At 42.6% G+C, this 22,782-nt stretch overlaps 1 protein-coding gene and 1 long non-coding RNA gene across 2 annotated transcripts; both read left to right on the plus strand.

Moving 5' to 3' along the window:
* Window positions 1-430: 430 nt before the first annotated feature.
* LOC117557566 (E3 ubiquitin-protein ligase rififylin-like) lies at window positions 431-9,566 on the plus strand. Its single transcript, XM_034233449.1, is given in 8 exon segments — window positions 431-556; window positions 558-614; window positions 1,155-1,352; window positions 1,461-1,682; window positions 3,390-3,594; window positions 5,064-5,087; window positions 5,628-5,842; window positions 9,446-9,566. Coding segments are annotated over 7 exon segments (1,026 nt in total). The 3' UTR covers window positions 5,822-5,842; window positions 9,446-9,566.
* Window positions 9,567-9,604: 38 nt separating this feature from the next.
* On the plus strand, window positions 9,605-14,196 carry LOC117557568. The gene is made up of 2 exons (XR_004570738.1): window positions 9,605-9,917; window positions 9,962-14,196. It is a non-coding gene; the product is annotated as an uncharacterized LOC117557568 (long non-coding RNA).
* The last annotated feature ends 8,586 nt before the right edge of the window (window positions 14,197-22,782 follow it).

A 22,782-nucleotide genomic window follows, 5' to 3' on the forward strand; every position in this document is an offset into this window, starting at 1 on the left:
TGTGATCGTGTGTTTCTTTGTGTGTTCCTGTGTATGTGTGTGTGTGTGTGTGTGTGTGTGTGTGTGTGTGTGTGTGTGTGTGTGATCCTGTGTGTGTGTGTGATCCTGTGTGTGTGTGTGATCCTGTGTTTCTGTGTGTTTCTTTGTGTGTTCCTGTGTATGTGTTCCTCTGTGTGTTCCTGTGTATGTGTTCCTCTGTGTGTTCCTGTGTATGTGTTCCTCTGTGTGTTTCTTTGTGTGTTCCTGTGTGTTCCTCTGTGTGTTCCTGTGTGTGTTTCTTTGTGTGTTCCTGTGTGTGTGTGTGTGTGATCGTGTGTTTCTTTGTGTGTTCCTGTGTATGTGTTCCTCTGTGTGTGTGTGTGTGTGTGTGTGTGTGTGTGTGTGTGATCCTGTGTGTGTGTGTGATCCTGTGTGTGTGTGTGTTTCAGGTATGTTGGCGTCATGCTGCAGCTGGTTCTGTTTAGACTCAGCTGGAGTTGATCAGCTGTCTGCAGAAGAGCGTCGTCACCAGTCTTACACAAACTCAGGGTTCAACAGCCAGGCGCCGCCCCCCCCCCTCACCTGAACTCACCTGTAAGGCCTGCGGGCGGGAACTCGACACACCTGCCGAGAAGGTGAGAGGACCGACATCTTTATGGACTTATTCAGTTTTTTTTAGAAAAAAAAGTCTCAACTCTTTCATAAAGAAAGTTGAAAATAAGAAGTTCAAATATTGAGATAATAAATCCTGAGCATTGAAAATAATTATTGATATTTAGAGAATAATGTTGGAATATTACGATATAAAAACTAAAACATCTTAAGAGAGTAAAGACGACATTCCCCCCAAGAAATGTCAGTAAAAAGTCAGTCATCATTTTTAGATTTTCTTTTGGGGGGAAAAGCGGAATATCTATTAAAAAAAGTCGTAATATTTGACCAAAAAAACTAAGAGGAATAATCATAATAAACTTTGAATATTCGTTAAGTCAGAATATTTTGAGTAAAAGTTGAAATGTTCGTTAAAAAGTTGGAATATTTTGAGTAACAGTTGAAATACAAACAGGAGAAAATGTGAACATCTCGATGTGTTACCTGTCTTCACAAAAATGTCCCAAATTGAGATCAATAAAGTAATCTCTTATCTCTCATCTGTTACGTTACCTGTCTCTCAGCATGTGTGTGTGGACTGTAAGAAAGACTTCTGCAACCGATGCTCCACCCACCTGGAGCCCCGCCCACGCCTCTGTCACACCTGTCAGCGTTTCTACGGCAACCTGCTAGAGAGGGCGGAGCTAATGAAGATGAAGGTGAAGGAGCTGCGGGATTATCTGCACCTGCACGAGGTTTCCACGCACCTGTGCAGAGAGAAGGTCACTTCCTGTCCCACACTCAAAATACATCATCAAAACATGTCCCCCACCAGTCTAACCCTGTTTCCTGCTTCCTGTTTCCTGCCTCCTTCCTCCTGTTTCCTGTAGGAGGAGCTTGTGGAGCTCGTCCTCGGCCGGCAGCCTTCACCATCTTCCCCCCCCGACACCATGACCTCTGACCCCCCGTCGGTGACCTTTGACCCCCCTGATGTCGCCGCCTCGCCTCCAGACCCCCCCGCCCCGACACCTGAACCCCCCGCTGCAGAGCCGGAAGCCCCGCCCCCTCCCACAGGCCCCGCCGCAGAGCCCGAGGTTCAGGAAGAAGACCAGGTAACCAGTTCCACTTCTACACCAGGAACATGTCAGGATACTTTCAGAATCAGGTTTATCACCAGGTAGGTTGATGTCACGGTGCACACTAGGGCTGTACCCGAATATCCGGAAGTTGGCCTACTATTCGGTTTTCAATTTCGTTATTCGGATATTCGTTTTTTTCTCCAATTGAATTTATTGAAATCTCCAATATCAACGTAAGAGCTTGAGCCTCTTCGGGGGGTGCTAACACTTAACCATAAACGTTATCCTTTACTTCTCCGTCTTTATATGTAGATATGACTTTTCTCCGTTAATCTCCGTCACGTTGTTTCCAAAGCAACAACAACTTCCTGTCAACAGTGCTAACTCTCCTTCAAAATAAAAGCATGTCCATACAAAATAGGAAGCCAAGCCAAATTACACTTTAAATAGAACTGTCGTTACTACGTGTAAAGTAAAAATGCTCCGTCAACTATACATAAAAGTCAGAGCCAGCTGTCGTCGGTGTAACGCCCTCCTGACTGCAGAACGTCTCTCATATGGGTTATGTTTGTTATCGCACGTTGTCTGATTGTATAATCATACGCGCCGTTGCTAGAGTCTGTTGATCTCCAGATTAACAGCAGCATGAAATAACCTGCCGATGCTCCATGTTCGAAATTACCGGGATTTGCGTTTTTACCCCCCTCTGACCAAGCACATGAGAAGTTTACTGTCCTTTTTTAATTTTGCCTGTGAACGCAAACCGAACCTTCTGAAAAAGGAAGGTTCCCCCCATGATTATATTGTAGCGTCTCGCTATAGGAACACAGGAAGGCTTCGTATGTCTTTTATCCGGGAGTTTATTAATAACGATCACAGGTTACTGTTGGCCGTAACCACGCCAACACAATGAAATAACTCAGTTAAATCCTCACTCTCACCCACAAACTCCGTCAGCTCTCCAGTAGCATTCCCTGGCTCTCTCTCTAGGAACCTCCCTCTTCGACACCCAACCAATCAGACGACACTCTCTCACTCACCACAAGTCACGAGAACTGTCGATCAAACAGTGACACGTTCGCTAACAATAAAACACATGAAAACTTCAACATTATACCCAGTCCGTTACAATAGGTCTGTATATGTTGATACAGAGCTAGGTTGCTGCCTGACTCTGTTTCCATCTGAGTCTGAGAGGATCACACGTTGGGGATAATTCATCTCCGTGTTGTTGTGAAGTCGCAGTCAGGAAGCTGTGATGGAAGACAAGGAGTCTGCATGTCGCCTTGTGGGACTCGTCCTTTACTCGCTCAGAAAGATCCACACTTTAGATTTCCTGCCAGACCAAATGAACTCAATGCCCAGACTCCGCTCTGAGTGCAGTCTGAGGGTTTCCGGCTGATGCGTCACATGCAGCGCGGATGGAGCTTTTTTTTAAATTTAATTTTATTATTTGTTTTTGTTCAAATAATCGACTAATGAAAAATTGCTCGATTAAGACTTTAGTCGACTAGTGATTAGTATTTTTTTAAGAAAACTATAATAACATTAGAAAATAATAAAATATAGCAGTATCTCCATAGAACTAGAATGGAATAAAATATGTGCAGTAATACAATGAATGTAATGCATAGAGTCTATGGTGTGGAAAAGTCATTTCCAGGTTAAAGCTGGAATACTAAAACATACTATAGAAATACAAAACAAAGTCTAAAGAACACATTTAAAAATGTTTTTCAGGCGTGGGACCCGGAGGAGGCGCCTGTGTCCGGCCGCCGGGCGTCGCTCTCAGACCTGAGCAGCGTGGACGACATCGAGGCGCTCAGCGTCCGGCAGCTGAAGGAAATCCTCGCCAGAAACTTCGTGAACTACAAAGGCTGCTGTGAGAAGTGGGAGCTGATGGAGCGGGTGGTCCGGCTGTACCAGGACCAGCAGAACCTCCAGGGTGAGTAGAAGTACTCAGCTCTGGTACTTGAGTAAAAGTAGAAGTACTCAGGTCTGGTACTTGAGTAAAAGTAGAAGTACTCAGGTCTGGTACTTGAGTAAAAGTAGAAGTACTCAGGTCTGGTACTTGAGTAAAAGTAGAAGTACTCAGGTCTTGTACTTGAGTAAAAGTAGAAGTACTCAGGTCTTGTACTTGAGTGAAAGTAGAAGTACTCAGATCTTGTACTTGAGTAAAAGTAGAAGTACTCAGATCTTGTCCTTGAGTAAAAGTAGAAGTACTCAGATCTTGTACTTGAGTGAAAGTAGAAGTACTCAGATCTTGTCCTTGAGTAAAAGTAGAAGTACTCAGATCTTGTACTTGAGTGAAAGTAGAAGTACTCAGATCGTGTACTAGAGTGAAAGTAGAAGTACTCAGATCGTGTACTTGAGTAAAAGTAGAAGTACTCAGATCTTGTACTTGAGTAAAAGTAGAAGTACCAGAGTGTAGGAATACTCTGTTACAGTCAAAGTCCTCATTCAAAATGTTCCTCAAGTGAAAGTAGAAAAGTATTCTCATCTAAATATAGTGAAAGACAGTAAAAGTATTCGTTGTGCAGATTGGTCCATTTCAGAATAATATATATGATATGTTTTATAATGATTGATCATGAAAGTGTTCTCAAAGCTGGTGAAGGTGCAGCTAGTTTGAATGACTTTGTATTCTGCAGGGTAGCTGGTGGATTTACTCCAGGTGGAACTAAAGTCTGATTCAACACTTGATTAGATTTCACATCATTCATCCACATCTGTGAAGTAACTGAAGGTATTAAATACATGTAGTGGAGGAAAAGTACACCATGTACCTCTGAACTGTAGAGGAGTAGAAGTACACCATGTACCTCTGAACTGTAGAGGAGTAGAAGTACACCATGTACCTCTGAACTGTAGTGGCGTAGAAGTACACAGTAGCATAACATGGAAATGCTCAAGTAAAGTACAATTACCTCTAAATTGTACTTAAAGGTGGGGTATGTAATTCACTTCAGATACACTTGTTGTTATATTCCATGGAATGCTCTTAACGTCCCGATAGCAATGAATATCTGAAGTGCTTTGGAGCCGTGGCGCTGTAGAAAGCTCGACCAATCATCTGAGCCGGCTAAAGTAACTGGATGGCCTACCTGCCTGTCAGCCTTCCATCTGGGCACAGACTGATCTCGTGCCCTCATTGGTCATGTGCGCGTTCGTGTGTGTTGGAGGAGGGGCTCCATATATTTTCAAATTCTAGCCACTCGAGCTGCTTTCTCCAAAATTACGTACCCCACCTTTAAGTGCAGTACTAAGTTAAATGTAAAGGTACTTGGTTACTTCCCACCTCTGGTGTTTTTGACTTTACATGTAATCGCGATATGCAAAATAATGAACTTCTCGTCCGGTGTGTTCACAGGAAGTTGTCCATGTTCAAATAAATAAATCCTGTTTTTCTTCCAGCTGCCAGCGCTGTGAACGCCTCAGGTGAGCTCACTAACACACGTCGTGTCATAAAGTGGAAACATGTTCATTATTAGTCTCACATGACATCCCTTTGTTTGTATATTCCTCTTGGATTTATTCTAATCTCTTTCAGATCCTCATCAAATGTAAAGACAAATTAAGAACTCGCTCAAGTGACCTTTTTACTTTTTAATTATTATATTGTTTTATAATTTGGTGGTGATTTTTATGTTTCTGTCTATTTGATTATATTCTGATTTATTTCATAAACTATTTGGATCATCAGTTTTTTTTTGGATTGCTGTTCAAACTGAAATTATATATTTATTTTAATTAATTGAACATCAATTCCTCTCTATCTGTGATGCAGCTCATATGTTCTTTATGAGCACCGTATGGTTTGCTTCAGTTCAACTAACACCATTCGTTTCAAATCCAAATTGAACTAAATGTATTATTATTGTATTTGTTGTTGTTGTTATTATTATTTATGTAATGAAGGTGATGTGTTCTCATTGAGCCCTGTATGCTCCCTCACACTGCCTGTCTTTGTGGTTCTAGAGTCCGCTGGTGCTGGTTCTGGTTCTGCCGGTCCGGAGGAGAACCTCTGTAAGATCTGTATGGACTCTCCCATCGACTGCGTGCTGCTGGAGTGTGGTCACATGATCACTTGCACAAAGTGCGGCAAGAGGATGAGCGAGTGTCCGATCTGCCGGCAGTACGTGGTGCGAGCCGTCCACGTCTTCCGGTCCTGAGCGCATCCCGACCCAAACCCGGTAAACCACCAAGTCTGATCCGTCCGGAAATCTGCTTCCATCCCAGTTTAACTAAAACCAAGTAGCTTACATCCCAGTTTAACTAAAACCAATTAGCTTACATCCCAGTTTAACTAAAACCAATTAGCTTACATCCCAGTTTAACTAAAACCAATTAGCTTACATCCCAGTTTAAATAAAACGAATTAGCTTCCAATCCCAGTTTAACTCAAACTAATTAGCTTCCAATCCCAGTTCAACTAAAACTAATTAGCTTACATCCCAGTTTAACTAAAACCAATTAGCTTACATCCCAGTTTAACTAACACCAATTAGCTTACATCCCAGTTTAACTAAAACCAATTAGCTTACATCCCAGTTTAAATAAAACGAATTAGCTTCCAATCCCAGTTTAACTCAAACTAATTAGCTTCCAATCCCAGTTCAACTAAAACTAATGAGCTTACATCCCAGTTTAACTAACACCAATTAGCTTACATCCCAGTTTAACTAAAACCAATTAGCTTACATCCCAGTTTAACTAAAACCAATTAGCTTACATCCCAGTTTAACTAAAACCAATTAGCTTACATCCCAGTTTAAATAAAACGAATTAGCTTCCAATCCCAGTTTAACTCAAACTAATTAGCTTCCAATCCCAGTTCAACTAAAACTAATTAGCTTACATCCCAGTTTAACTAAAACCAATTAGCTTCCATCCCAGTTTAAATAAAACGAATTAGCTTCCAATCCCAGTTGAACTAAAACCAATTAGCTTCCAATCCCAGTTGAACTAAAACCAATTAGCTTCCAATCCCAGTTGAACTAAAACCAATTAGCTTACATCCCAGTTGAACTAAAACCAATTATCTTACATCCCAGTTTAACTAACACCAATTAGTTTCCATCCCAGTTTAAATAAAACAAATTAGCTTCCAATCCCAGTTGAACTAAAACGAATTAGCTTCCAATCCCAGTTGAACTAAAACGAATTAGCTTCCAATCCCAGTTGAACTAAAACCAATTAGCTTCCAATCCCAGTTGAACTAAAACCAATTAGCTTACATCCCAGTTTAACTAAAACTAATTAGCTTCCAATCCCAATTCAACTAAAACCAATTAGCTTCCCATCCCAGTTTAACTAAAACGAATTAGCTTACATCCCAGTTTAACTAAAACTAATTAGCTTCCATCCCAGTTTAACTAAAACTAATTAGCTTCCAATCCCAGTTTAACTCAAACCAATTAGCTTCCCATCCCAGTTTAACTAAAACCAATTAACTTCCATCCCAGTTTAACTAAAACTAATTAGCTTCCATCCCAGTTTAACTAAAACGAATTAGCTTCCATCCCAGTTTAACTAAAACGAATTAGCTTCCAATCCCAGTTTAACTCAAACTAATTAGCTTCCAATCCCAGTTGAACTAAAACCAATTAGCTTCCAATCCCAGTTGAACTAAAACCAATTAGCTTACATCCCAGTTTAACTAAAACTAATTAGCTTACATCCCAGTTTAACTAAAACTAATTAGCTTACATCCCAGTTTAACTAAAACCAATTAGCTTCCAATCCCAGTTTAACTAAAACTAATTAGCTTACATCCCAGTTTAACTAAAACTAATTAGCTTCCATCCCAGTTTAACTAAAACTAATTAGCTGCCAATCCCAGTTTAACTCAAACTAATTAGCTTCCAATCCCAGTTGAACTAAAACTAATTAGCTTCCAATCCCAGTTGAACTAAAACCAATTAGCTTCCCATCCCAGTTTAACTAAAACGAATTAGCTTACATCCCAGTTTAACTAAAACTAATTAGCTTCCATCCCAGTTTAACTAAAACTAATTAGCTTCCAATCCCAGTTTAACTCAAACTAATTAGCTTCCAATCCCAGTTGAACTAAAACCAATTAGTTTCCCATCCCAGTTTAACTAAAACTAATTAGCTTACATCCCAGTTTAACTCAAACTAATTAGCTTCCATCCCAGTTTAACTAAAACTAATTAGCTTCCAATCCCAGTTTAACTCAAACGACTTAGCTTCCAATCCCAGTTGAACTAAAACCAATTAGCTTCCATCCCAGTTTAACTAAAACCAATTAGCTTCCCATCCCAGTTTAACTAAAACCAATTAGCTTACATCCCAGTTGAACTAAAACCAATTAGCTTCCAATCCCAGTTGAACTAAAACAAATTAGCTTCCAATCCCAGTTGAACTAAAACCAATTAGCTTCCAATCCCAGTTGAACTAAAACCAATTAGCTTCCAATCCCAGTTGAACTAAAACGAATTAGCTTCCAATCCCAGTTGAACTAAAACCAATTAGCTTCCAATCCCAGTTGAACTAAAACCAATTAGCTTACATCCCAGTTTAAATAAAACGAATTAGCTTCCAATCCCAGTTGAACTAAAACCAATTAGCTTCCAATCCCAGTTGAACTAAAACGAATTAGCTTCCAATCCCAGTTGAACTAAAAACCAATTAGCTTCCAATCCCAGTTGAACTAAAACCAATTAGCTTACATCCCAGTTTAACTAAAACTAATTAGCTTCCAATCCCAATTCAACTAAAACCAATTAGCTTCCCATCCCAGTTTAACTAAAACGAATTAGCTTACATCCCAGTTTAACTAAAACTAATTAGCTTCCATCCCAGTTTAACTAAAACTAATTAGCTTCCATCCCAGTTTAACTAAAACTAATTAGCTTCCATCCCAGTTTAACTAAAACTAATTAGCTTCCATCCCAGTTTAACTAAAACTAATTAGCTTCCAATCCCAGTTTAACTAAAACCAATTAGCTTCCCATCCCAGTTTAACTAAAACCAATTAACTTCCATCCCAGTTTAACTCAAACTAATTAGCTTCCATCCCAGTTTAACTAAAACGAATTAGCTTCCAATCCCAGTTTAACTCAAACTAATTAGCTTCCAATCCCAGTTGAACTAAAACCAATTAGCTTCCAATCCCAGTTGAACTAAAACCAATTAGCTTACATCCCAGTTTAACAAAAACTAATTAGCTTACATCCCAGTTTAACTAAAACTAATTAGCTTACATCCCAGTTTAACTAAAACCAATTAGCTTCCAATCCCAGTTTAACTAAAACTAATTAGCTTACATCCCAGTTTAACTAAAACTAATTAGCTTCCATCCCAGTTTAACTAAAACTAATTAGCTTCCAATCCCAGTTTAACTCAAACTAATTAGCTTCCAATCCCAGTTGAACTAAAACTAATTAGCTTCCAATCCCAGTTTAACTCAAACGAATTAGCTTCCAATCCCAGTTGAACTAAAACCAATTAGCTTCCCATCCCAGTTTAACTAAAACGAATTAGCTTACATCCCAGTTTAACTAAAACTAATTAGCTTCCATCCCAGTTTAACTAAAACTAATTAGCTTCCAATCCAAGTTTAACTCAAACTAATTAGCTTCCAATCCCAGTTGAACTAAAACCAATTAGCTTCCATCCCAGTTTAACTAAAACCAATTAGCTTCCATCCCAGTTTAACTAAAACCAATTAGCTTCCAATCCCAGTTTGAAAATGTGTTATTATTATTATTATTATTATTAGAATTGTTATTTTTAGAGTTGTTGTTATTTTTAAATCTTCTCCTCCTCTGCAGGACCGTCTCCAAAGCAATACAACTGGGAATACATCTTCCTGAAGGGACCTCCTCCTCCTCCTCCTCCTCCTCCTCCTCCTCCTCCTCCTCCTCCTCCTCCTCCTCCTCCTCCTCCTCCTCCTCCTCCTCCTCCTCCTCCTCCTCCTGTAGGGACCTCCTCCTCCTCCTGCTCTCCTCCTCCTCCTCCTCCTCCTCCTCCTCCTCCTCCTCCTCCTCCTCCTCCTCCTCCTCCTCCTCCTCCTCCTCCACTGAGAAAAATGAAATGCTTTATTTTGTTAACTCTATTTTTCTAGTGTAAATAAAACGATGATTGTATGAAGTGACCTTAACCTGCAGAGCAGCCGTTTGAATACAGACTCTGATCTAAAGACTCTTCCACCAAGAAGCCTTCAGCAGGAAACGAACCAAAGACAACCTGACCTCCACAGGTGAGAGGGTCGACCTCCACAGGTGAGAGGGTCGACCTCCACAGGTGAGAGGGTCGACCTCCACAGGTGAGAGGGTCCTCCTCCACAGGTGAGAGGGTCGACCTCCACAGGTGAGAGGGTCCTCCTCCACAGGTGAGAGGGTCCTCCTCCACAGGTGAGAGGGTCCTCCTCCACAGGTGAGAGGGTCCTCCTCCACAGGTGAGAGGGTCGACCTCCACAGGTGAGAGGGTCGACCTCCACAGGTGAGAGGGTCGTCCTCCACAGGTGAGAGGGTCCTCCTCCACAGGTGAGAGGGTCGACCTCCACAGGTGAGAGGGTCCTCCTCCACAGGTGAGAGGGTCCTCCTCCACAGGTGAGAGGGTCGACCTCCACAGGTGAGAGGGTCGACCTCCACAGGTGAGAGGGTCGACCTCCACAGGTGAGAGGGTCCTCCTCCACAGGTGAGAGGGTCGACCTCCACAGGTGAGAGGGTCGTCCTCCACAGGTGAGAGGGTCGACCTCCACAGGTGAGAGGGTCGACCTCCACAGGTGAGAGGGTCGACCTCCACAGGTGAGAGGGTCGACCTCCACAGGTGAGAGGGTCCTCCTCCACAGGTGAGAGGGTCGACCTCCACAGGTGAGAGGGTCCTCCTCCACAGGTGAGAGGGTCCGCCTCCACAGGTGAGAGGGTCCTCCTCCACAGGTGAGAGGGTCCTCCTCCACAGGTGAGAGGGTCGACCTCCACAGGTGAGAGGGTCGACCTCCACAGGTGAGAGGGTCCTCCTCCACAGGTGAGAGGGTCCTCCTCCACAGGTGAGAGGGTCGACCTCCACAGGTGAGAGGGTCCTCCTCCACAGGTGAGAGGGTCCTCCTCCACAGGTGAGAGGGTCGACCTCCACAGGTGAGAGGGTCGACCTCCACAGGTGAGAGGGTCGACCTCCACAGGTGAGAGGGTCCTCCTCCACAGGTGAGAGGGTCGACCTCCACAGGTGAGAGGGTCGTCCTCCACAGGTGAGAGGGTCGACCTCCACAGGTGAGAGGGTCCTCCTCCACAGGTGAGGGTTAACGTCACAGCGCCTTTAACCCACTGTGAAATACACAGGCCGTCATCTTATTGGTTTACACAGAGCTGCAGGATGTGTTGGTCCCTGAAGGCAGCATCTCCTGGTCCAATGGGATTCCTCCATGTGATTTTGAATTATGTCATAAAATAATCTGTGTCAAACAAACGATTATCAGCTCAACATCAACGATTCATTTATTTATAATCTGATCATTATTTCTTACATTTAATTCATCGTTTTACAAAAACGTCCGACGTCACGCCTTTAAAACCAAAGAGATATTTATATTTACTCTAAAAGGGAATCATCTAGAATTAAAACTCAAGCTGTAGTTTGTAAAGACGGTTCGGGTTAAAAAGAACAATATTTCCTAGTGATTGGTTAATTGACGAATCACTGCGTTCTCTAATTGATCTAATTGGAAATCACAAACTATTCTGGTATCTCTGGAATAAAGTAGGACTGCGTGTTTGGGATATAGGACGTATCACGGAGCCGGGATTATATCTGGAGAAACGCTATTTTTAAAAAGGTTAAATCTAACGGATAAATTCACAAATGTACGACAACGAAAATAATATTCTCTGGTTATAAAGTGGAGGCGTGCTGCGATGTCGTTTTGGACAAAAAGATCCACAATTTCGGCCTTTTTTTCTTCTGCATTTAAGACGTAAATCTTAATTGTTTTTTTACTTTTAAATCTCAGAGAATATTCAAGCTTTTCTCCAAATAGTTCCCGCGTCCTCTGGCTCTGTCCTCTTCTATCTAACAATGGTCATGGTTTGCTGCTATAAAAAACGTTTGTATAATTTACAATTTGACTAAAACGTGTATAAATTCCACTTTCCTCCTGAAATGTGAGGAAGTGATGGATTCTAATCCCATCACAAAAGGACTTGATACACATTTAGACACACGGGAGATGTTTCCCTCACACCAACACATAGAGGTTTCCCACTGCTTCCTGTCTCTATGCTAAGCTAAGCTAGCATTTACTTCCTCACATTTGTATTCTGAGGGTTTTAGGGATTTTATATTGTGTAGTTGTCCGGTGTCTTTAGACTTACCTTTGTGCCTAAATGAAGGGAAATAAAGGATTCAGGAATAAGGGATTCTTTCCAGTGTAGAGGAGCGTCCTCATGTTGGGAAATAACTGAGCTTTACGCTTTTATTTCCCCACAATCTCCTCCTCAGTTTCCTGGAAAGAAGTAACCATAAAGAAAAGTGAGATAAGGAAGGGAAAGAGCTACAGAACATGTAACAGACCGCCATCTTCTCATCTGAATCTGAAAATGTTGGACTGTTCCTGTGAATGTTCTTTCATGGAAACAACAGATTTCCCAGTCTGTCGTTTATCCAGTTCAGATTTAACCCCACTCACTTCCACACGACGACAGCATCGACACCGCAGCCTTTACGTAGGACATTTGAAGAAGATGAACATATCTCTTTTTAAATCTGATCAGTGTTGCAGAGCTCAGTTAGTCATATTTTAAAAATAATGTAGGTAGGTAGGTAGATGGATAGGTAGATAGAAATATGGATAGGTAGATAGAAAGATAGATAGATAGATAGATAGATAGATAGATAGATTGGTAGATGGAAAGATAGATAGAAAGATGGGTAGGTAGATAGAAAGATAGAAAGATGGATAGATGGATAGATAGAAAGATTGGTAGATGGATAGATGGGTAGATAGATGGATGGATAGGTAGAAAGATGGATAGATGGATAGAAAGATGGATGGATGGGTGGATAGATGGATGGATAGGTAGACAGATGGATAGATATATGGATAGGTAGATAGATGGATGGATAGGTAGACAGATGGATAGATATATGGATAGGTAGATAGATGGATGGATAGGTAGGTAGATGGATAGATGGATAGAAAGATGGATGGATGGATAGGTAGATGGATGGATAGGTAGACAGATGGATAGATATATGGATAGGTAGATAGATGGATGGATAGGTAGGTAGGCAGATAGATAGTAAAGTCAGTAAATATACCTATATTAGGAGGAGTATCTAAACATTGTAAAATATACAGAATACATTATAATTCTCTAATATACCAATCTACTGATCATATAAACTACTCCGTTATTATATATTAAAAATACTAGCAAACATCTGTAGGCTAACCGCTCGTATTGTAGAACAAGTACTGTATCTGAGTTTTTGTTCTTTCTTACTTTCCAGCCCTTTGTGTTCAGAAACACTTCATTGATCACATTTGGTGCCAATATGGTGTTTTCTCCCAGGCTAGAGTAGAGGTGATGTTACTGCTCGTTAACATACAGACGTTCTCGTTGTACGTCCGTGGCTTTGTGGGGAAAGGGCTGTGGTTGAATCTGAACTGGGAGCAACCGACGCTTCTGATCGGTTTCCCAGCAGACCGTCTCGGCCTGGAGCTTTTTGGTTGGACTTTGTGTCTTGTTTGAACTCTGATTGCACTAATCTGTTGATGCCGAAATATGTTTGAACTCTAGGCGACTTGTTTGGGTCGAGGAAGTTATTCTAGAGATATTTTGTGTCCTTTTTTTCTTTGTTTTTCTTCAGTTGTTGTTGTGAGATCATTAAGGTTTATTTTTGTTGTGAATATTTTAGATTTGTTGTGGAATGATGGTCTGTGTTTACAGCCTTGGGATCACACAACTGTAGTTTCGGCCTTTAAGCAGGTTCATCTGTATCGCTGTGTTTCAGGTGTGGAACATTAAGTTACGCTGCACTTTGATTCGTCTATTCACCTCATTAAGCCCCGCCCCTTTTCCCACTTCCTGTTCAAATGCTTATCTCTTAGTTCTTCCTGTTAGCACTAGCAGCGTTGTAAGAACTTTGACATTTTTTTTAAAAACACAGAATTAAGAGAAACATTGGAATTTTCTGATTTTCAGAAAAAGGGCCAGTTATGAGATTTTCAAATAAAAAGGTAAATGTTGTGATGTAAAAATGAAGTCATGAATTTTGAGAAATTGAAAGTCAAAATTTGAGGTAAAAATGATTGGAAACTATTTATATTCTGTACAAACTGAAGTCCACTGAGACAAATGTAACATTTGTCTCAGTGGACTTTTTGTAACATTTGTGATATTGGGCTATAAATAAAAATGGATTGATTGATAGAAGTCAGAATTTTTGAAAAGTCTGAATTTTGAGAAATTAAAAAAAAAAAATCTATTTGAAGAAAAAGTCAAAACAAATTTGAAAAGTCAGCAATTTCACATTTTTGGAAAAAAATAATTTTTTGCAGAAAAAATGAAAAAAGTAAATGTTTGAGAAATCCATATAAAAGTCAGAAAGAAAACATTTTGAGAAAAAAATAACTTTCAGATTTAAAGAAAAAGTTTGAGACATTTGAGAAAAATGAAAAATGTCACATTTTTGAGAAAAAATGAAAAAGTCAGAATTTTGAGAACATTTTTCTTTAACCTGTTTTTTTCACGAAACTGTCTCAGGGCTTCTTAACATTTAACAACCTATTAAAGGTGGGGTAGGTAATTCACTTCAGAAACACTTGTTATATTCCATGGAATGCTCTTAACATCCCGATAGCAATGAAGACATTAAATGCTTTGACAATACATCCATAAAAATATCAGTGGAAGCCGTGGTTCTGTAAAAAGCACGACTAATCATCTGAGCCGGCTAAAGTAACTGGATGGCCTACCTGCCTGTCAGCCTTCCATCTGGGCACAAACTTATCTCGTGCCCTCATTGGTCATGTGCGCGTTCGTGTGTGTTGGAGGAGGGGCTGCGTACTTTCAAATTCTCGCGCACTCGAGCTGCTTTCTCCATTCTTACCTACCCTACCTTTAATGTGTCATACCCACTTAACGGGAAGAAACTCAGCTAACTGACGATACAAACCACAAGTCTCACAAGGAGTGTCTAAATGAGCCCTGAGCGAAAAAATGCTAACACACTTAGCACAGAACTCACGGTAAAATATCCTTATTACTTATCGGATCTGCACAAACTCGCGACCTGGGAAGCAAACCCAGACATCACAAAATGTAGCTTTACGGAGCAAACACGGGAAATAGTCTCACCTTTGCTGTTGTTCTGATCAAAAGTTGTGTTCAATGTCATCAAAACGATAAAAACGCTGCTGAAGGTTAATCTATAGGTTAATCCAATGTGTCTGTGTCACTTTGAAATGATTACTGATAATCCATCTTCATATTTATGTCAATAACAATGGAGATTTCATATTAGCTGCTACTAGAGTGTATGACAGCTCCCGGGTTTGGGCATTCTGGCTATGCATCACTCATTCACCAATGGTTAGATGGATTTTAGGGACTTCCCCTCGATTCTATTGGCTCTAACGGTCAGAAAGAGATGTCAATCATCAAAATCGATCGAGGGGGGCCAGAGATATGGAAAATCCACCCAAATGACCCCAGAAGTGGATTTTTTTCCTAAACCTTTCTAAAAAGGTAAAATGTCCCTTGTTTTGCATTAATCTTGATACAGGGCACTTATTATATGTTATAGTTTGGATTCCTAAAGCTTTTAGTCTCCGATCCCATCATTCAAGGGTGGTTTTCACTATAAGTAATGTTTGTTTTTTGGACGGACACTATAATTTACATTTCTTTACTATGTTCAATCTGAATTAACTTTAAAATAAAAACATCTATATTGATTATTCTACATCCAACTCACAGGTTTATCATTGCTTTGAGAATGTTTTTTATTAATTTACCCCTTTTACAAGTGAAGTTATAGTCATTTGTTCTGGGAATGTCATTTTCGAGCCTGAGACCTGAAGAACGGGCTCGACCCTCTCATACAGCAGCAGCTCCTCACAGCTCCAAACATCAACGTAAAACCTCTAATATACGATTTTTCATAATCACATATTACCTACAATCACATATTAGTGATCTAAACAGTGCTCACCTGATAAACTGTTATGACTTAATAACAGTTTATTTAAAAGCTTAAAAACAGGGCAGGTAAAGGTTGATAAAGCTGGAGACACTTTGAAAAGTTATAGCAGTCACTCTGTAACAGGAAGAATCAACACATAATGCAGTTAAGGTGGAAGCGTCCTAGAGGTGGCGAAGCATGAGGTGAATAGAAATGATGAATTGAATAATCCCAGCGAGGGAAGAGGCTCAACTGACTTCAGGTATCTGTTAGCATCGTTAGCAAACCAGCTGGACGCTAACATGCTAGCATCCAGATCTGATGTTCTTTACACTTTATTGAAATCTGTTTTTTAAAATATTGTATAATTGAAGAAGCTAAACTTTTGTGTGAACTTTCGTATTAAAACTGATTTTCTTCCTGTTATGTTGTTGGTCTTTCTTCACATTGTGACACTTTGGTACAGTTAGTTTAATTTATGCGAACAGTTCTACCAATGTCTGAATATAAATGGCACCACCTTAAAAACAGTTCAAAAATAAGAAGTTTAACAAAACAAATGATTTATGGACCAATACAGTATTTAGAATTTGTATCATCTTTTGTTATTTCTATTAAAAGTAGTATATGTATATCTGGTTTCAACAGTTTCTGGACATCATGGGAATGTACATGGATCGGTAAATTATCCTATATCAAAAGTGTTTTAAAATATAAAACAAATACACATTTTTTATCAATAAAATCTTTCTTTAAAGGAAATGAACCATTTACAAATTAGTAATATCATTTTCCTAAATCAATAAGATTTAAATATTTTACATCATTTTTAAATCAGCACAAAAATATTTGACATAGAAAACATTTATTAATGAAAGATCAATGAGATGAGTTTTAGAAAAATCAAACTTTTGTAATTAATAAAAAGCATTTAAAAAAAGAAAAAAAATGTGTTGTGAAACCATGAGCTGCCATAGGATGGCGCTGAATGTATTATTAGTAGCAGTAGTAGTAGTTGTGGTAGTTGTTAGGGTAATATTTTCCAAAGCCCATAACTTTGACCCAGTTTATCAGCTCTGTCCGGACTGAGCACAGGCACCTGTAACCTTGGCTGCTGTGCTCTCAGTGTTCTGTCTCCCTGTTCCTGCCTGTCGGCGTCAGCTGATAGAGGTGTTATGATTCTGTCTTGTTATGCAGCATGTTGATTAGTCTCTCTGAACTAGCTAAACACATGGGCCTGGGGTAGAGATCTTCAGAATTGACGTGGCAACTCTACCGCAAAGTCAGAACCTCTGACTCTTTGACTTGTTTTGTGAATTCTCCGGCCGAAGCTCCTAATAAACCATCAGTGTTTGACATCTAAGCTCCAGCTCTCCCCGTGTCTTCTTCCTGAGTCGGTGACTCCCACTGCATTGCTACACAGAAGTTTTCCCCCACACATTGGATTGCAGGATACCAACAAATCTTCAGAACTGGTAAGTGTTTCAAATCCACATTTGGACATTGCCTTACCAGAATCTGTGATTGACGGTATCCTAAAATTACCTGTGAAACTGAGCGGCTGTGTTTCGTTTTTGGTTAATGAACATTTGGGGATATAAACCCAGGGGATCAGTGTCTGGGGACTCTGTCCTGGCTGATATTCTCTGCGTATGCTGCTCGGGACGGAAGTGCCATACAAGCATGCACAGCTCATGTTCGGAAAACCTTAATGAAGGGCATCAGTAAAGTGGAACTTCTGTATGAAAGCAATGTAAAGATTTGTATTGGACAAATTGCCGAATTCTAGGGGTTTCAGCGGCCAACACAGCAGTTGGGAATAAGCAGCCGGAGATATTACTCCTATCGCCTCTGTAAACACGGCTCCAGCAGCAGCCGCGGGTGTGTGTGTAAATACCTCCCCGTATCTGTGTGGCTGGTGAAGTGCACTGAGAGGGAGACAGTCATAGCTTTTGTCTATAGCTTTAACTCACACCACCGCCGTCTATATTAAAAACGAGACAGTCTAAAAGCACTCTCGTTGTTTGTGACCGTCTTCTACGTGCTGGTAATACGGGACAGCGCGTGGTGTGTGCATCACCCGATGCGCCACAGTTCCCTACTTGCTGGAGGAACTGGTTTCGATCCGGGGTGCACACATACAATTATAGGATAATTGATCACGGGTGGGCAGTGGCATGCGAGTGTAGAACAAAACTGTGTTTCATGGTTGTGATGAACTTGATAGCGAGTGTATAGGTTGGTCCGTAGTGACTACAGTTAACTGGGCTGTTGTTGGAGAGAAAGGGTAGCGGATAAAAAGTCTATGCGCCCCTGATCGGGGGGGCATAGTGCCACCAGAATAGAGTAGTGGTGTCGCAAGAGGATACGCTAGTTATCGCTCTTGGACGGTCATCAGGCACCAATCTAGGACTTGTATACAAGGGTGGAAGCGCGAGTCAAGGCGCCCCACTAAGAGATAATTCCCTACCCCAAAGTGACAGACCTAATTTTACCTCTATTTAGAGGCAATGGACGTCCACTCTCGGGAGAGAGACCTCGAGCATGTGTCCCTGAAATGGGGACTCAGGTTATTTCACACATCCAGGACAGAGACTGGGGAAATCACCTCTCTGTGGCCCCTCCAAGACCCCCAAAGGACGGACTACAGACCTCCAGCATGTGTCCCTGAAATGGGCAAACAGATTTTTTCACACTTCCAGGAGACAGACCGCGAAAACCACATCTCTGTGGCCCTTCACAGAGCCCCAAAGGACGGACTAATGACCTCCAGCATGTCTCCCTGACATGCACAATTCCATAACCTTGCACACTGTGAGACCCCGGGCCCCCGGACTTAAGCACTCCCCCACGGACTAAACCCAGATGTTCACACCCTCCAGAACCTCATGCCCCTGGTATCCTTAAAGGGGGGGTGGATTTTGTAGCGCTTTTCTGTCAGCTCATCAGCATCCATATTCGGCCTTCTTCACGGCACCACCACCCCCCCTTCTGTGGAGGATATTCTTATGCTCCTGGTAACCCTTTAAATAGTCTGATACCTCCAGGGCGCATCACCGCATTTTACAAGCCAGGGAAGGTGTCTGAATCCTGGGTAAACATTGTTTAAATAGTCTGATACCTGGCACTGTATCTACCCCTGGGAATCTTCAAGGTTATATAAATGTTTTATTATTTATTTAATTATCACACGATTTTGACAAAAACAGTATACACAATATACATAATATACATAATAAACACAATAAAAACATGATTAGCGGGGGCCCGGGGGCCATATTAGCCGTCTAACTTGTACGGTGCACCGGGGGAAAAAGGTTGAGTCCACGGCCTCTACCCCCACATCAGGAGTATCAACCGGCCCTGAAGAAGAGGTATCGCTGCTCTCCGCCCCTGAGTCCTCTTCGGAGGTATCTCACGGCGGTAGACCTCCTTCTGATGATGCTGCTGCAGCTGCTGCCGCCCTGATCATGGAGCCGATCTTCAATCCCTCCTTTATTCCAGGCGTATTCGCGTAGAACCGGTCTGCAGTGCTTACGTCGTGACACATAAACCTGGCGAGAATCGACCTGCTTTCTGGATCTTGGTGATGCTTGATATTGTCTGCCAGGGCAGTGCGCAGGATTGTGAAGGTGACGGCTGTTTCTAGCCCAGCATCAGCCCAAGCCCTCTTCAAGTGAGCGTTCAGGTTCCTGGAGGCATGCTTCCCCGTTGTGAAAAGGAAGAATTCATTCTGAGGACCCGACAAGCCCTCTTTTATCCCCATCCACCGCATGACCCAGCTAAACTCCTTTACTGTAAGCACCAGCTGTGCTTCGCCAAATGTCTTGGCAGTCTTGTGATCCTGCACGTGGATGATGTAGCCCTCAGCAGTGCCCCTTCTGTCCGCCTCAAAGACCTCAGTGTTGGTCATGTTTGCGTACACACCTGGACGGTGGCCATACAGTAGGCTCCAATGGAGGGTTAGATAGCCATATAGCAGGTACTGGGTGATTGAGGTCGGGTTGCTAGCCATCAGGTCAAGTAAATCAGGGATGCGCTTCTCAGCGGCCGCCATGGCGGCGAGAAGCTCCGCCTGGCTCGGCAGACGATCCAGCTTGTTCCTCTTCACCTTAAACTGGTGGACAGTGACAGACCTTTTCAAGTCGTTCATGTTGGCTGTCACCTCTCTGATGATGTGGGTCATATCAGACTGGGTGAGCCTGCACCCCCGGAGCTTTGACTCAGACAAGTACCTCAGGAAATGGTTCACATTCTTCAGGAACAACAGCGATGTTGTGACTGCCCGGCCCGACTTTACAATATACTCGCTCCAGCTACGGACCCTCTCCGTGTCTTTTAGAAACAGCCAGTCTGACAGCCGGTTAACACCATGGGCCATGAATACGAGGAAGTTCTTTATCCGGCTGACCATAGACAGACAATTTTCTTTCCGTTTTACTGTCGCTGCGACACCCTCACAATGATGCCTGTATGTCTGAATGTACGTCTCCATGCTTTGAGGCAACGTGATTTCATGCATGGTATTCCCCCGTCCCTTCCCAGTGGACCAGTGATTTGGGGGAGAGGGCCAGTCCTTAGCCAGATTAGCTTTCAGCTTATTGTAGACAGACGCATGAGAGTCTTGACCGGGGTCTTGAGAGGGGTATTGCTGCTGGAGGCTGATGGGGACCGCATGACAGTCTTGACCGGGATCTTGAGAGGGGACTCACTACCGGAGGCTTCTGGGGACCACATGACAGTCTTGACCGGGGTCTTGAGAGGGGTATTGCTGCCGGAGGCTGCTGGGGACCACATGATAGTCTTGACCGGGGTCTTGAGAGGGGTCTCACTACCGGAGGCTTGTGGGGACCGCATGACAGTCTTGACCGGGGTCTTGAGAGGGGTCTCACTACCAGAGTCTGCTGGGGACCGCATGACAGTCTTGAATGGGGTCTTGAGAGGGGTCTCACTACTGGAGGCTTCTGGGGACCGCATGAGAGTCTTGACCGGGGTCTTGAGAGGGGTATTGCTGCCGGAGGCTTCTGGGGACCGCATGACAGTCTTGACCGGGGTCTTGAGAGGGGTATTGCTGCCGGAGGCTACTGTGTTTATGCCACAGCAGAAGTGGCACTCTGCTTCCTGGGTTTTAGCCCCTTTTTCAGCCTGGAGCGCAGGGTCTTCACCTCATCAATGAGGACATCCTTCTGAGCCCTCAATGCCACATTTTCCAGCATCACCTGCCTGCAGTCCTCTTCGTCACACTCAGTATGTGGGGAGAAGGGTGGAGGCTGCACCGGGTATTCCTCCTCATTGTCTATATCCAATGATGTAGCCATTCCAATGATGGGATTAGTCTCTCGGAGATCATGGAGCAACTGCAGGGCCACACTATGCTTCAGCCTTGCCAGGACCTGATGTGCCTCATCTCAGGAGAACTCAGGGTGATCTGAGTTAACTTTTGGGAAAACCAGAGAAAAGGGGTGAAAATGGAGAAATTGTATCCGAAAATAGTGTCTCTTAAGGCGGGTAGAGTCCCCTGACAACTCTCCTTACATTCCTCCAGAGTCAGAAAAACTCTAAGTTAACTTTTGGGAGAACCAGAGAAAAGGGGTGAAAATGGAGAAATTGTATCCGAAAATAGTGTCTCATAATTCCCTGACAACTCCCCTTGCATTCCTCCAGAGACCAGTTCAAAAACGTAAAGTTTGGTAAGAACCATGCTGGGGGGTCTCCGTGCAACAATTGTATCCGAGCCAGAGCACTCATGTAGCGGACACATTCCTCCATGAAGTGAGACAGCCGTTTTTTATCTAAGTGCTCTCAAAAACCGGGTTTCCGATTTCGTGCAGATGGTAGCTTGAAAATGATGAATGCATTTTTTTGACGGAGTAGGGGAGGCTGGGGTTCCCCTCTCCGTTTTAAGTTGAAACGGGGGAGTGCAAAAGTGTCCGGAGCTTCGGCCCGAAGCGCCGAAGGGTTGGCCCCTTTCTCTGTTGACACTTTGTCGTTTTTTCGAGAAAAACTTCATTTTTGATTATTTTAAGATATAATTGACCGTTTTCTTTACTTTTTTCTTCTTTTCACGGGTGGGGGTGCATTCAGGCCACCTATGAGCTCCCAAATTCGGCCTGGAACCTCCAGGAATTGTGGGCTATAGTGTTAAAACGCCTGATTAATATGTTAGTAATGCTGGCAGCAGGTTCACTGCTGTTAGCAGGGTCTCACACTCACAGGCAAAGGCAAAATGCAAACAGGTTTTTTCACACTTCCAGGAGACAGAGCGCAAAAACCACCTCTCTGTGGCCCTTCACAGAGCCCCAAAGGACGGACTAAGCAGCTCCAGCATGTCTCCCTGACATGCATACTTCCATAACCTCGCACACCGTGAGACCCCGGACTTAAGCACTCCCCCGCGGACTAAACCCAGATGTTCACACCCTACAGAACCTCATGCCCCTAGAAACCCTAAAAGGGGGGTGGATTTTGCGGTGCTTTACCGTCCGCCCATCAGCATCCATATTCGGCTTTCTTCACGGCACCCCCCCTGTGCTGGAGGTTCACACTTTAACTGTTTTGTCAGATTTCGTCTTTCCACGGGTGGGTGCGCCTGGCAAAGCTGTGTACCCAAACTTAAGCACTCTCACTCTGACTAAACACATAAGGACATCCGGGTAAGACCTTAGTGCCCCTTAGTGCCCCTGGTACTCCATGTCGTTAAATGAGCTCAGTAATGTTCTGCACAACATCACATGAGTAAATGAGCTCCGTATTGCCCTGCAAAATCACATTTGGTGTATTTCCAAAAAACTATGAAAATACACCTATCAATCAATCAATCAATCAATCAATGTTTATTTATATAGCCCAATATCACAAATGTTACATTTGTCTCAGTGGACTTTACAGTTCTCCGTCATGTCCTGTAAAATATCATTCTTTGTTTATTTCCATCATTTAGGCAAATACACATATCTTTGTCTGCTCCAGGAGCTTCAAAGTGCAG

The sequence above is a fragment of the Gymnodraco acuticeps genome, unplaced genomic scaffold (genome assembly GCF_902827175.1).
Source record: "Gymnodraco acuticeps unplaced genomic scaffold, fGymAcu1.1, whole genome shotgun sequence".
Classification (NCBI taxonomy): Eukaryota; Metazoa; Chordata; class Actinopteri; order Perciformes; family Bathydraconidae; genus Gymnodraco; species Gymnodraco acuticeps.